The sequence below is a fragment of the Arachis duranensis genome, chromosome 10, assembly GCF_000817695.3.
Source record: "Arachis duranensis cultivar V14167 chromosome 10, aradu.V14167.gnm2.J7QH, whole genome shotgun sequence".
Lineage (NCBI taxonomy): Eukaryota > Viridiplantae > Streptophyta > Magnoliopsida > Fabales > Fabaceae > Arachis > Arachis duranensis.
Window position 1 is genome coordinate 66195254 of NC_029781.3, and position 16298 is coordinate 66211551.

The following is a 16298-nucleotide window of genomic DNA, read 5'->3' on the forward strand; positions in this document are numbered from 1 at the left end:
AAGCTGTCCCTAACCATGTGCTTGTGTCATGCAGGTCCAAGTGAAAAGCTTGAGACTGAGTGGTTAAAGTCGTGATCCAAAGCAAAACAAGTGTGCTTAAGAGCTCTGGACACCTCTAACTGGAGACTCTAGCAAAGCTGAGTCACAATCTGAAAAGGTTCACCCAGTCATGTGTCTGTGGCATTTATGTATCCGGTGGTAATACTGGAAAACAAAGTGCTTAGGGCCACGGCCAAGACTCATAAGTAGCTGTGTTCAAGAATCAACATACTTAAACTAGGAGAGTCAATAACACTATCCAAAATTCTAAGTTCCTAGAGAAGCCAATCATTCTGAACTTCAAAGGAAAAAGTGAGATGCCAAAACTGTTCAGAAGTAAAAAGCTACAAGTCCCGCTCATCTAATTAGAATTAATATTCATTGATATTTTGGAATTTACAGTATATTCTCTTCTTTTTATCCTAATTGATTCTCAGTTTCTTGGGAACAAGCAACAATTTAAGTTTGGTGTTGTGATGAGCGGATAATTTATACGCTTTTTGGCATTGTTTTTAGGTAGTTTTTAGCATGTTCAAGCTACTTTTAGGGATGTTTTCATTAGTTTTTATGTTAAATTCACATTTCTGGACTTCACAATGAGTTTGTGTGTTTTTCTGTGATTTCAGGTAATTTCTGGCTGAAATTGAGGGGCTTGAGCAAAACTCTGAAAAGGAGGCTGACAAAGGACTGCTGATGCTGTTGGAATCTGACCTCCCTTCACTCGAAATGGGTTTTCTGGAGCTACAGAAATCCAAATGGCGCGCTCTCAATGGAGTTGAAAAGTAGACATCCAGAGCTTTCCAGCAATATATAATAATCCATACTTTATTCGGGAATTGACGACGTAAACTGGCGCTCAACGCCAGTTCCATGCTGCTGTCTGGAGTAAAACGCCAGAAACACGTCACGAACCGGAGTTGAACGCCCAAAACACGTTACAACTTGGTGTTCAACTCCAAAAGAAGCCTCAGCTCGTGGATAGATCAAGCTCATCCCAAACACACACCAAGTGGACCCCGGAAGTGGATTTATGCATCAATTACTTACTCATGTAAACCCTAGTAGCTAGTCTAGTATAAATAGGATAATTTACTATTGTATTAGACATCTTTGGTCTCAGTTTTGTTTTATTCTTCATCTTAGGAGACTATTGATCACGTTTTGGGGGGCTGGCCATTCGGCCATGCCTAAACCTTTCACTTATGTATTTTCAACGGTGGAGTTTCTACACACCATAGATTAAGGGTGTGGAGCTCTGCTGTACCTCAAGTTTTAATACAATTACTACTGTTTCTATTCAATTCTCTTTATTCCTATTCTAAGATATTCGTTGCACTTCACATTCATGAGAATCCGGAAAGTCTAAACCTTGTCTGTGGTATTCCGAGTAGGATTTTGGGATTGAATGACTGTGACGAGCTTCAAACTCCTGAAGGCTGGGCGTTAGTGACAGACGCAAAAGAATTAAGGGATTCTATTCCAACCTGATTGAGAACCGACAAATGATTAGCCGTGCTGTGACAGAGCATTTGGACCTTTTTCACTGAGAGGATGGGATGTAGCCATTGACAACGGTGATGCCCTACATACAGCTTGCCATGGAAAGGAGTAAGAAGGATTGAAGGGAGAAGTAGGAAAGTAGAAAAAGAAAGGGCACAATATCTCCATACGCTTATCTGAAATTCCCACCATTAATTTACATAAGTATTTCTATCCTATGTTATTTATCTTTATTTCCTGCTTATTATTTATTATTATTCGAAAATCCATAATCAATTATAATCCGCCTGACTGAGATTTACAAGATGACCATAGCTTGCTTCATACCAACAATCTCTGTGGGATCGACCCTTACTCACGTAAGGTTTATTACTTGGACGACCCAGTACACTTGCTGGTTAGTTGAACGGAGTTGTGTCCACACATAGCAAAGAGCCATTAATGGAATACATTCCATACAAAAACAAAGAGTACAACATTGATGATCACAATTTCGTCCACCACCAACCATACTTTGCGATAACTTATCGTGTAGTTGAATTTCGATTGCACTTCAGCAATGACAAATTTCACCTTTATGGACGGGTCAGCTTCAACTAATGGCTTTATCACTTCTGCAATTGTATCAGAGTCTAGTTTAGCATGATCCTAAGATATGGTACTTCTGGTGTACATGTGACTACTATTGTACCTCCTTATCACCCAACAATACTGTCTTTTCATATGACTAACTCTGATAAGTCAATCATAACTTATGTTGTTGGTTTTGATTCATATACCCTATAATTAACTCCTCTTCTAATGGTATACTGTTTAACTGATGCAATAATAGTCTCTCTAGAGTTAAACTCCATTCCAACAGCAAATTCACCGTCAGCTACAAAAGCTGGGGCTACACCAATAATAAAATAAAAATAAATCAAAATAATATTCTATTATTAATAATAATAATGACAATAATAAATAGTAATAACAATTTAAAAAATAAAAAATACTAACCTAAAAGCAAAACAAATAATAATATTACTAATATTAAAAAAGTGAACAACAACAACAAAATTACCTATATTGACGTATTCAGGAAATTTCGGTGCATGTATGACATCAAGATTCAAAGCATGCATAAAAGATGGCTCTCCAGATGGATGTTGTCCGGTTAGTGCATTTGCAACATCTGCCACATCTCTTTCAATCATTATCTCATCTTCCTTTACATCTTTAGTTGGACCAACAACTTCATAATTACCTTCATACTCTTAATCGCTTTCAGTATTATAACCCACCTAGTCTATGTTTGGTTCTGGAAAGTCAACATCATCGATTTCTTTAAACTCAACATACAACTCGATAAGTGAGGCATGTGCTCTAGTTTGATGATAGGTAAAAAATATTCTCTGCATACTAGCTTCATCAGTCACATGCATTATTTGAAATTGGCCGAAACCACCAAATATTAGCACAGGCTGCCTATACAGAATATTTATGACTCTTTTTTGCACTTGATGATCTACAGTTTGAGAAAGTATACGCTTAAGTCCTTCATATGTTATTGAAAGAGGAACAACAATAACACATAGATTCTCACATAAAAAACTCACGCCTTCATGTGTATGAGATAAAATATGACCATTGTAGTATATTTTTAAACTAATATAACCCTCCATTTTATACACTCATCACATTCACTCACGAATTTTTTTCACTCTCTCAAATTGAGAATATTTTGTAGAACAAAGCTCTCATTACTTCACTTTTATTAACTTTACTCTCGTACTCCATTTCACGGTTTAACACAGTCCAGAACTTCTTTTATAATTACTTTTATATTTTTTTATTCTCCCCAACACAAAACGTCGCTGACGTTTTCACAAAACGTCATTAAAATTTTTACTTATTTGCAATACATCAACAACGTTTTGATAAAAAATAAGTTAAAAACATGTCTTCAAGCAAAACGTCACTGACGTTTTTCTTTGTGATAATTAAAAAATAAATAAATATACAATGAGTCGCTGACGTTTTCTCCATGCAAAATTTAAAAAAAAAACAACTTATGCAATCCGTCGACGTCGTTTTACTTTGTTTATTAAAAAAATCACCCTCCCACAAAACATTGAAGACATTTTGTTTCTTTCAAAAAATTGAAACAAATCGATAGTAGAGTAATATACAATACTAATCAAATATCATTGAATAACACACATTAGTATATAATATAAAAAAAACTGAGCCCTGATTTGGATAATTTTTTTTAAACCATAAAAAAAATGATTACTAAAGATCCCATTTATTTTCATAGTGAAAATTTCAAACATGTAACATAATTATGTAATTAACAGTATCAGTCAATCTACCAAACAAAATAAAAAAGTATCAACTAATACCAAATACGGAAAAGCTCTGCATACAAGCGATTAGGGCTTGTAAGCATTACAAGTCAATTAACCACTAACCCCCAAAACGTGCTCCTAGTATTACGTCCCTTACACACGCCATATAACAGATCCCGCGTTTCCTTCTTCGTTCTCCTTCTTTCTAAATTTCTTCGTTCTTCTTCTCGCGCGTCTTCCCCTACTTTTTCGATCGTTCTTTTTCCCTACTTTCTCACTGGTTTGTTCTTCGTCATTGACGTGAGTTCCTCTCTCTGTAACTCTAACTTCGTTTTCTTTTCGATTTTTTTATTTCTGAAATCAAAATTTGAACTTGTTTTGAAAATAATGGATGATTCAACCTCAGATTGTCAGCTGAATCAGGGCGAAGTGGATTATGAATTTGAATATAACAAAGTTCCTGAGGTTTGATTTACATACGATTACTCTGAATTTTGTTGTAGTTATTTGTATAGCATTGTGTAGCTGACTAATTCATGAACATTGACTGTGAAATTAACGCGTGAACATAAATCTGTGGATTGAATCTAATGTATTAGTTTTGATTAATTATCTGCAATTTATAGCAGACGCTCGGGTGTAGATCAGAATTTTTTGGTATATTTTAGGGGGAAAGTGTGGGTGTATTTACAGTTTATGGCTTTTTTTGTTATTTTAGTTGAGTTGTTGTCGTTTGGGTGTATTATATCAGACATGATTGGGTGTATTTTTAGTTTTTGACATGGTGTATTCTGCAGCCTCTCTCTGTTATTGATGACCAGTTTGTTCCCAAGGTTGGAATGACATTTACCACCCTTGAAGATGCTGGAAAATTTTACAGGAACTATGCCAAGGCTGCAGGTTTTTCTACAAGAGTTCGGAGGACAAATGGGAAGGAAAACGAGATTAAGAATAAATTGATTACATGTAGCAGAGAGGAAAAATAAAAATCTAAAATATCTCTGACCGAGAAGACGAATTCGACAGTCGGTTTAAACTGTCCTGCAAGAATTTATATACACACATTGAAGGATGTTGTTGCTTGGATCATTTCAAAGGTTGTGCTGGATCATTCACACCCTTGCTGTCTAAGTAAAGCAGAGATGCTCAAACAGCATAGAAAACTAAGCAGAGATGCTCAAGGACGTGTTATGAATTATCAGTTCAGGGTACCAGCAGCAGCGGATAACTCTTTGGATGTATTTAGGGTTTAGGGTTTAGGGTTTAGGGTTTAGGGTTTTAGGGTTTAGGGTTTATGGTTTAGTTTTTAGGGTTTAGGGTTTAGGATTTAATGTTCAGGATTTTAGGGATAAAGTATCAGGGGGATAGAATTTTGGGTGTATATTCAACTTTATTTAGGTGTAAAAATTGTCAGGTCATGGGTGTATATTTGGTTGATGTTTTCCTTCATATTATAGTACCTGTAATTCAGACATTTGGTTTAGGATTTTAGGGTTTAGCGTTTAGGGTTTAGGGTTTAGTGTTTAGGGTTTAGGGTTTTAGGGTTTATGGTTTAGGTTTTAGGTTTATGGTTTAGGGTTTAGGGTTTTAGGGTTTAGGGTTTAGGGTTTAGGTTTTAGTGTCTAGGGTTTAGGGTTTAGGGTTTAAGGTTCAGGGTTTTAGGGATAAAGCATCTGGGGGATAGAATTTTGGGTGTATATTCAACTTTCTTTGGGTGTAAAAAATGTCAGGTCATGGGTGTATATTTGATTTGATATTTTCCTTCATATTATTGTACCTGTAATTCAGACATTTTGAATACAGTAGAGAGAATTTTACTCATAATTGGCAAATTTTTATAGCATGTGTTCAATTTATTACATTAATCAGTGTCAATATCCTTAGAATCTATCTGACACTTGGGTGTAAGTTGTGTATTCGTTTGAATTAATCAGTGGCGGGATGTGCATCAGGCCACCAAATCCCAAATTCATAACAATTGTTTTCTTCTCCTTGCTCATGTTTCTGAATTTCTCATTTAACAAATGGGTTGCACACTTAAGGTCTTTGGTTTGCTGTAAACAAAGCAAAATTATAGTCAGACATATTTTTATTATATAAAACTGATTTCATCTAAGAGATATATTTGTTCTTACATTTTTTTCAGCTTGGTTTCTGCCTGCCATTTTTTCTAAAATGAAAAATACACCCATAGATATCAGTAAGATACACCCATAGATATAAGTCAGATACACCCATAGATATCATTCAGATACCACTCAAACATGCATTAATATACAAGGTCAAGCAACATTACAAGGTCAAGCAATATACACCCATGGACAAGAAAATATTAGAATAGTTGCAACTGTTTACTATATTACAATATATCAGTTCAGAAATATAAACCCAACAAATTATGCCATATACACCCAACAAATTACGCAATATACTTCCAAAAATCAGTTACGAGAAGAACTAGAACAACAAGAACAGTAACACCTAGAACAACTAAGAAGAACAGTATAACCTAGAACCAAGAATAACAGTAAAACCTAAAACAAGTAGAACATTAAAAACTGTAAAATGAGACCTAGAACAAGAATAAGAGTAAAACCTAGAAGAACGTAGAAGAACAGCAAAATTATAGTCAGATACATTTCTATTATATAAAACTGATTTTGTCTAAGACATATATTTGTTCTTACATTTTTTCTAGCTTGGTTTCTGGCTGCCATTGTTTCTGAAATGAAAAATACACCCATAAATATCAATAAGATACACCCATAGATATGAGTCAGATACACCCATAGATATGAGTCAGATACACCCATAGATATGAGTCAGATACCCCATAGATATCAGTCAGATACACCCATAGATATCAGTAAGATATACCTATACATATGATTCAGATACACCCATACATATGATTCACATACACCCATAGATATGAGTCAGATACACCCATAGATATCAGTAAGATATTACTCAAACATGCATTAATATACAACGTCAAACAACATTACAAGGTGAAGCAATATACACCCATGGACAAGCAAATATTAGAACAGTTGCAAGTGATCACTATACTACAGTATATCAGTTCAGAAATATACATCCAACAAAATACTCCATATACACCCATTAAATCAAGCAATATACTTCCAAAAATCAATTACCAGAAGAACTAGAACAACAAGAACAGTAACACCTAGAATAACTAAGAAGAGCAGTATAATCTAGAACCAAGAATAACATTAAAACCTAGAACAAGTAGAACATTAAAAACTGTAAAACCTAGAAAAACGTAGAAGAACAGTAAAACCTAGAAGAATGTAGAAGAACAGTAAAACCTAGTTCTTCGTTTTCGAAATCTGGAAAATATAGAATATGAGTAAAGTAGTAACGTAACGTACCTTGAGTATTATAACTTCGTTTTTTCTGGAGATTGTTGATCGAGAGTTCTATGTTGTGTTGATGGAGAGTTCTGATCTTCGCGACGAGTGCTATCTCTGCAGTTTGGAATGTTGCTCGAAAATGGACGATTTGTGTTTTCTTCAAACGGGTTGGAGAAGTGGAAGAGTGCGCCATTAAGGAGCGCTATTTGCGAAGAGAAACCATTTGAGTGAGGCACGTGCAATTTACGCTCCATTCAAACTGAGATGAGTGCGCGTGTGAACGATGTGTGGGCTGAGAACTTGTAAAACTTGTAGAGCCTTTTTATTTGTATGTGTAGCAGGCCCGTACCAAATATCAATAACTGACCCCACCAAATTTAGACGATAATAAATTCAAACATCAATAATTTAATAACTCAATCCACCCGATATATTTCTGTTCGAGCTAAGCTAATCCTATCATGACAATTTTAAAATTTCATTGGAAGATCTGAATGAAAGAAACCTAATATGAACAAGTAACAACATACGCAAAACATGGCTGAGAACCAATAATTTTAGATAAAATAAAATGTTAAGAAGTTGATGCTTCAACTATTATATACGCGTTACATCATTCAACAAGCATGGATCTTCTGCATTTATAAGAGTCCTGAGCAAAATAAACAGCAATAGCACAATTAGATAAGCTAATAAATAGTAGAGGCAAAAAAGCATTGCCTCTAATATAATGTTCCCTAATCTACAATTAGTTTAATCATTATGGATTAACTTTAGCTAAGAGGTACTCAGACCTCACATTGGAATATACATCAAGGCTTGTTAACACTAATAAGTAAGTACATTTTGTAAAAGAACCAAAAAGTATACATATTTTGATTCTAAGTAAACTATCAAACCAGTCTCCAAGATTATAGTTTCTAAATTCTAAGAAACTATATTAGGCCAATAATCTTGGGAGGGTTAATTCGGAGGGTTAATTTGGTACTTTAATTGCATTAAATTTGCGTTTTCATTTTTAATATTTTCTATTTTCAAGATTCAACAAAGAAAAATGAAGAAAAAACAAGTGAAATATTTTTTTCTCTTTTTCCTCCATAGAATTTTGAAAGCTGAAAAACTGAATGAAAACGCAAACCAATGGCAAGTGTGAAAGCTTGGGATCAAGCACATGTTGGATTCATCCCACAGAGAATCAAGTCCATGTTCTTGAGCTTCTTCCACAAACTAGTTCCTTTCTTATTCTTATTCTTCTTGAGATCATCAAAGCTCCTTCCAGAAACAGAACCAGTAGAAGAAGAGGAAGAAACACTTCCAACATCTTTCCACTTGAACCTTCTGAGAACACGAACCTCCAAAGATATTCCATTGCCACCAACATCATTGTTCTTATTCCCTTTGCATACTCCATTATCACCAACACCATTGTTGTTATCTCTCTTGAGAAGCCTCTCATAATACTCCTTGTTCCTCTTCTCCAATCCATGAATCTGAGCCTGAAGATCCTCAATCTTCCTATGCAGCATAAACACTCTATGATCCTCCCTCATCTTGAGCACACATTTCGCCAATTCCCCTGCCTTGCGCTTCACGAAAGCCGATTCGGACACAAGTTCCTTGTTCTCCTCCACCAATGTGTTCACCCTATAACTCAAACTAGCATTCTCATTCAACAAAACAAGCCTCTCAGACTCCAAAACCTCAAGTAGACTCTTCTGAAGCTCGTTCTTCCGCGATGATTCGCAGTACTTCCTCTCCATTGCACCAACCTCATGAACCATCACATCACACTCCACATTCTTCATCACAAGCTCAGCAACAATGACATCAAGATCAAGAATTGGACTCATGCTTGAATTCACATGCTTCAACTTCACCACATTGGATTGTAGTTGGTACGAGATCGCGCTTTCGGTATCCGAATAATCAACATTGCTTGTTACCCCAATGCTACTTTCTTCTTGGTCAGAAAACCCTCCTCCATCAAGTGTTGAAACCTGTGAAGAGTGCCTGCTATGGTGGTGGTGGTGATTCAAGTTTTGCTGTTGTTTCTGCTTTGCAAGTGTTTGAATGTACCTATCAGATAAAGTGATGTAGCCATTGTATAAATCTTGCAAAAGGGAAAGTAACTGAGGCCTCTTTTGGTAATAAGACTCAGCTCTCTCTGCAAATGTGTCACCCACTTCTTCGTCTTCATTTTCTGTTGTCCCCATTGTCAGCACTTTCATCCTCTCCTCTAACTCTGCCATCACCAAAAGGTTTCAAATTCAAACATTAACTAACACAAGATCATAATATAATAATAATGTTAATGCACACTCTTGTTACCTGATTTACTAAGTTCCATGGCTTCAAATATACAAGTAAAGGTCACAAATTTCTAACAAGGGTCTAATAATCAATGGGGTTCACCAAGAAAAAATAAAAGGGGTGGAGGGTAATATAGGGGTAGATGAGATCTCAAATGGGGTTGATGAGTAATTGAGGTCTAAGATAGTGACAGATTACCCAACAAGGACATTAAATATAATGCAAAGTAGTAAAAAAAGTCCAATTTAAAATTGAATTGAATTGAATTGAAATGTGGCTTCTTTATGGTCATATATCGAAGAAAGTTTTCTCTTTTATGATGCATATATAGGTAGGGTATGGTACTCTTGTACCTCTGCGTATCTCTGCCTCTAGTTTTAGGTGCAAGAGTCAACATCATTGTTCATTTGTACTACAACTGTGCATGTGCCACTGTTTAGGTTTAGCCAGAAAAAAAAAAAAAGGTCTATTTCTCTCACTTTTCAAATTTTTTTTCTGTTATAAGTAAATTATTTCTTTGTCGGACAATTTTGTCCTTTATATTTTCATTACATTCAAAATTCTCAAATCATATAACAAAAACTTTCTGAAATTTAAAATATAATAAATTCATCCTTCATAATTTACAATTAGTTATTTTACCATTAGAAAAATCATTTTTGTACGTATACAAAAAAATGTCTGTCATCATTTTGTTTTTTAAGAATATCCATTGTATTTACTAACTACATCCTTATAGTTTCAGTTTTCCAAATGATTAAAAAGAAAGAGTAATGCTAGGGACCAGTAATTTTTGTAATTGTTAGCCATTAACTAGCCATCAATGATGATTTGATGGTGTGAGATTGGTGTGAGATTTCATCCGATGGCTCACCTTTCTCTGCTGGTTACATGCTGACCAAAATTCAATAAAACTGTTGGCGAAATTCATCTTTTAATTTTGTTTGATGTATTATTTATGTGGTTAAACTTGAACAATCAAATGATTAATTTCTAATTTATAGATTTCTTCTTACTTCTGTTTACTCGTAATAATGATTTCTTATTTTTTAATTTACTAATAATTTAATATATTAATATATAATTTGTATCTAAATACATTAAATTATCTCAAGAATAAAAGATATTAGATTTGTTTGGGTACTATTAAATTGATAAAAAAATATTTTTTAATAAAAATTTTTTTTTATTTTTTAACGTGTTTAGTAAATTTTAATAGTAAAGGTAAAAATACTAGAAAAATTAAAAAAAAAACATCTTTTTTGAGAAACTACATTACTTTTACAACTAGAAATTTACTAAACATGCTAAAAAATAAAAAAAATCTTTTTCATTGAAAATAGATTTTTTTTTATCAACTTAATGTCGTCCAAATAAGCACTTATATTTTTTTAAAAGATCTTTTTTCTTTAAAAAATATTTTTCACGTAATAAATAGACAAAAAATACCTTTACATAGCTATACTCAAACATAATTAATAAATAAAAAGATTTTTTTATACGAGATATCTAAATATAAAATTATTTTACATTTCTATAAAATCTTTTAAAAAAAATAACTTAGAAAAAATTTCTTAAAAGTTCACTCAAATAAGCTCCTTAACAATTAAATTAAAAATAGAGATTTACAATATAATTATCTTTACATAAAACTGATAATTAAAAAATTATTAAATAATTTAATAAATTTAATTAAATTACCATCTAATTTTTAATTATTAATTTCACATAAAAATAACTACACATGAATTTTTACTTAAATTAATTTAGATTAAAAAGTAAAATATAACGTAACAAAATGAAGAAAAGATGGAAGGGAATATGAGGGTAAAACGGAAAGGTGGGAACATTTGAGATGACAAGAAAATCAAATATAGACTGCAACAAGGCATTACTGAAAAAGTGAGCTGTGACTGTGTCTACTACTGTGGACTGTGGCGTACGAGAAGATAATATGGGTCGTTTTGTCAAACATATCATATTCATATGCGGTTTCAAATTTTGAAAAGAAAGAATGGAAGGAAAAGCCAAGCAAAAAAACAAAAGGGTTATGCAATAGAGACAACGGTCCATAGCCAATTTGTGTTTGTTTTGGAGATTTTCTTTTTGATGAGCCAAACTTTTTGATGAGCCAATGACTTAAGTATACAATATGTACAATATACTAGATTTTTAGTCTATGAATAAAATTAACATCATACATACTATCCAGAATAACTATTCGGATACCAGGGATAATAAGTTGATTTTGGAGTTCACCAAAGATTGAACTTTTAACTTTTCGGATCTAGAACTCTAATATCATATCATAAATCCGCTCACCCCAAAAGCATAACCTGACAGGACAATGTAACACTTTCTAAATCTTCATTGTACACATTATACGCTTACGCCGTTGGCTTCCTGTATTTTCTCTTCCTTCAAAATCTATAAATGCAAATTTAAAAACGCTAAAGTTATACTACACCTACCTGCTGCCAGCAGTCACCTCTTGAAAAATGAGAAATTTTTTTACATTATAAATGGTTTATATTTTTTACACTTTTAAATAAAAAAGTAAATATATACAAAAAATTATATATAAAAATAATACATACAATATCTTTCGAAAAATTAAAAAAAGAGTAAACTATCGTTTTTGTTCCCAACGTTTGGGATAAATCCTATTTGTGTCCCTAACGTTTAAATCGTCTTATTTGTATTCCTGACGTCTGTAAAAGTGATTCAATGTTATCTTACCGTCAATTACACATCATAAACGTTTTAGTTTGAGTTTTAAAAATCTCTTCTTGAAGTTAGAATACAAATATCTTGGATAAAATCGATGATCCACTCCAAAAAATAGCTTATCAAAAGTTAAAACTAATTCCTACAACATTTACATAATTCACTTTTCTAAAAACATAATCGAATCTAAACACAATAGTAGGTATAATATTAAAATCAAACACATCCAAGTGAAACCTAATTGAAAATGAATACATCCAAGTGAGAATAATTAAAAAAATAATCTGATTTATTAGTATAATTGATAATAGGATAACATTGAATCACTTTTATAAACGTTAGGGATACAAATAGGACGATTTAAACGTTAGAGACACAAATAGAACTTACCCAAACGTTGAGGACAAAAACAATACTTTCCTCTTAAAAAAAGAAACATCCACATTCACAATGTTATATTTCCAACTTTTCGAGCTTTTCTCCCTCCACAATCAAAACACAGGAATTTTTTTTTATAAATTAAAAAAATATTATTTTAAAAAAAAAATGAGACCATTATTTATTAAGATACAATTTTTTTCTTAACATTGCATGTAGTTTGCCCACTGAGTATGCGAAGTTCGCCTAGTAATTAGTACTTGGCTAATCATTTTAAAATTTTAAATTATTCGAATAAAGTTAAAATAATTAAAAAAATAAAAATATATCAATACAATCTAAATCATACAAATTATATCAAATTAGGCTGTAAAACACAATTTGTCTAATTTTTTGTTTTTTTAATAATGATTTTTTATTTATATAAAAAAATCCTCAAAACACAAGATATTGGAGAAGCAAAAAGCCCAAAACAGATGAAAATGAAATATATAATAACTAAATAAATTAATAATTAATTAATTATTAGTAACTAGTAATATAATATTGTAAAAGCATATGATGAATATAATAAGAGAGATATAGTTATACATTTAAACACAATATTACGTGTACATTAAAAAGTACATTCACTAGATATACAGATACCCAAAGTTGAGATTTACTATAAAAAATAACTTTTAAAATAGAAAGTTTGAAATTTAGTTAAAAAACTTTGATAATTATCAATGAGAAATTTTAGTTAAATAAAATAAATAATGAGCTTTAAACTATCAATAAACTTATAAACCACTAAATGGGAATATTTTAGTAATTTAGTTAATGATTTCAAAATTAGTTCCTAAGTCTAAGTGACAGAAATTATGAATGTGAGTTTCTAGTTTCCAGTAATAGTAAGGAAGCGTGTAAAAGAAGCGCGTGTGGGGTGAAAACAAACAAAATATAAGAGGGTAAATAATTGGTAATTCCAACGGAAGAATTGGACGTTTGACAGTTGAGAGGGACATATCTTGAATCAATTTGATTCTTCTTTTTTAACTTGTTCAGTTCTTCATGTTCTCCTTCTCCATCATCCATTCCATTTCATTTGCCGTTCAAACACTAACTACTACTACTACTTCTTTCAACAATCTCACCACTTTGCATGTGAACACATTCAATTCAGACCTTTTTTCTCACTATCCTTTGTTTCTTTCTTTAATTTCTTCCTTCCTTCCTTCTTCCATTTATTGCTTACCAATACATTACCACTTTCTTTATTCGCTACTCTTTTACTATATACTATAGTCTATACCTTCTTCACATTTTATCTAAACTTTTGCTTAATGTAGTGAATTCTACCAACAAATATTTTAAAGAAAATTATTAAAAATTTAAAAATATTTCTTTTTTTATAAAAATTTATGTATTTTATTTCATTGGAAACTTAAAACTTTGTTTTCATAAAAATTTATTGTTTTTGAATCCTTAGCAAAATCATAATATTATTTATCATTTAATTAAATAAAAGATGCTACAAAAATTTTTCCAATATGTAACAGTAAATATTTTTAAATAATTTCTTATCTTTTTTTTCACTTTTTTTTGTAGGGCATGCAAAAATCATTACCATTTTATGATGTTAGAGAAAAAGCCCCACAGAAACGAGATATTTACTCAGAAGAGAGATGAAAACATTACTTGATCTGAATGCATATTAATTTTGGAATGGTACAATGAATTTAATACATACCAGAAATGCTGGTGAATAACCAGGAAGGTATAACGTTGGTGTTGGTGATGATGATGCTTTTGTCTCTAAACCCTTTTGTGGATGAAGATAGCAATGTACCATTTGAAATCACTTTCTCCTTCCCCATATCCAAAAGGTTTGGGACCCCCTCCATTAATTTCACACTTTCTTTTGCCTCACTCTATACACATTACAATAATAACTGGTGAGAAAGAATCAACAACTACAACTACTAAATCTTCTCAGGGAACAAAATAGGACTATTTTCCAGAAAAGAGAGGTTCTTTTGCATTTAAGAAGAATGAAACATGTGGCAGAAGAACAAGATGCACAACACAAGGGGCAAAAAAGAAGTAAGAGTGATAGATTATTATATTTAGTATACTAGAAAATCTTACTAGTTCAAAATATCACTTACTTCTATTAAATTATCCTCAAATATTGTGCAAATTGCTAACATATGTCCGTATAACAATTAATCCATTTTAAAATATATAATTTATAAAATAGAATTTAGAGCAAAAATCTTAGCAAAAAAAAACTTTCCTTTAAATCACAATCTGGACTTCTATTGTGAAATATGATGACTACTAATCTTTGTAGGTTTATTTGTGGCATATAATGTCAGATAACTAATTCAATTTTAAAACTTTTTAAAATTTAAGACGAAAATTAAACTTGAATATTTACCTAAAAGAAGATTAGTTCATTCTACAAAACCACATTAACTGATTGTAAAAAACACAGAGACATTGTACAGCACAGATCTCCATGGACATTGTAGTGCACCTAAAATTAATTAATAAATCATGATCTCACATTGATCAAAGCCACATTGTGTGTTTTTTTTAATGAATTTATGAGAACGGTTGTGTGGTTTGAAGTTTGAACTCTGAACATTCAGAATATATAGCTATAAACCAAATCCCAATGCATTTTCAACCAGGGCATTCTCTAATTTGTCTTCAAAAAGGGGAAATTCTTAAAATTTTTTTAAAAATATTATCTCTTTAATAACTATTTTTTTGTTTTTTTTTTTAATTCAATTCAAAATCAACGGTTAACCTGGGAAACAATGAAGATCATGTGACCTCTTGACAAACAATTGTAACAATTCTGGAGAACAAGAATTGGAAAACCCAGAAAAACAAAACATTCAACTCTGTATATTATGCTAACACATCGGAGAACAGAGGAAAATAGAGAGAAAGCATGAAACTTTTCAACATTAGTTCATCACCTTTGAAAAACTAAACATACCCATTAAAGATTCACACTATCACAAAACCATGCAATAAACATCAAAGTCAAATTAAATAAATACATGCCAGTAGGAATTAAACTATCAAAATACACATTACATGCAGAGGGTATCATCATATGTTATTCTTATAAACAATGCTCATAAATTTGGAAAAACAAAAAGAATGCAATAGAAGAAAAAACAAATTTAATGGAAAAATAAATTTCAAAAATAAAAAAGACAAACTCACCGTGAAGTGCGGCTTAAATGAAAAATGGAAGCAGAGAGAAGACAGTGATAAAACAGAGTTGGTGAGAGAAATAGAGGGAGTGGAACGAGGTTTTGAAGTAAAGAAAGAAAAGAAAAAGAGGTTTTTATTATTATTATTATTATTTTAAATTAAAAAAAAATGGAAGATTCTAAAAGAAGAAAGGGAACCTTGGAAAAAAGTGGGACAAATTACAAAAGAAAGAGCGAGGTGAGTTTGGTACGGGGAAATCAGTGGGGAAGTGATACACTCCAACATGGAAGAAACAATAGTCAGAAAAAGCAATAACTCAAAACCTGGGGAGTACGGTGTCAACTATATAATTTTATTCAATTTATCACATTTATTCGGAAATTATTTTTAATATGAATAAAAATATGTACATATTTAT

General features: G+C 31.9%; 1 protein-coding gene across 4 annotated transcripts; it reads right to left on the reverse strand.

Annotated features, from left to right (window-relative positions):
* Positions 1-7905: 7905 nt before the first annotated feature.
* LOC107469526 (kinase-interacting family protein) lies at positions 7906-16093 on the reverse strand. 4 transcript variants are annotated; one of them, XM_016088896.3, is made up of 3 exons: positions 15890-16093; positions 14397-14577; positions 7906-9491 (listed from the first exon to the last, which is right to left on the reverse strand). In XM_016088896.3, the coding sequence occupies exons 2-3, from the start codon at positions 14548-14550 to the stop codon at positions 8413-8415; spliced, it is 1233 nt and encodes a 410-aa protein (XP_015944382.1). In that variant the 5' UTR covers positions 14551-14577; positions 15890-16093; the 3' UTR covers positions 7906-8412. The 4 variants fall into 4 exon arrangements, with proteins under 4 accessions (XP_015944382.1, XP_052111084.1, XP_052111083.1 ...); XM_052255124.1 differs by lacking the exon at positions 15890-16093 and adding an exon at positions 15657-15728; XM_052255123.1 differs by lacking the exon at positions 15890-16093 and adding an exon at positions 15087-15150.
* Positions 16094-16298: the final 205 nt, after the last annotated feature.

Coding starts and splice junctions, on each gene's coding strand:
- LOC107469526 (XM_016088896.3), bottom strand. CDS start 14,550: ATGGAGGGGGTCCCAAACCTTTTGGATATGGGGAAGGAGAAAGTGATT. Junction 9,492..14,396: donor GTTATTCACCAGCATTTCTG/GTATGTATTAAA, acceptor TGGTGATGGCAG/AGTTAGAGGAGAGGATGAAA.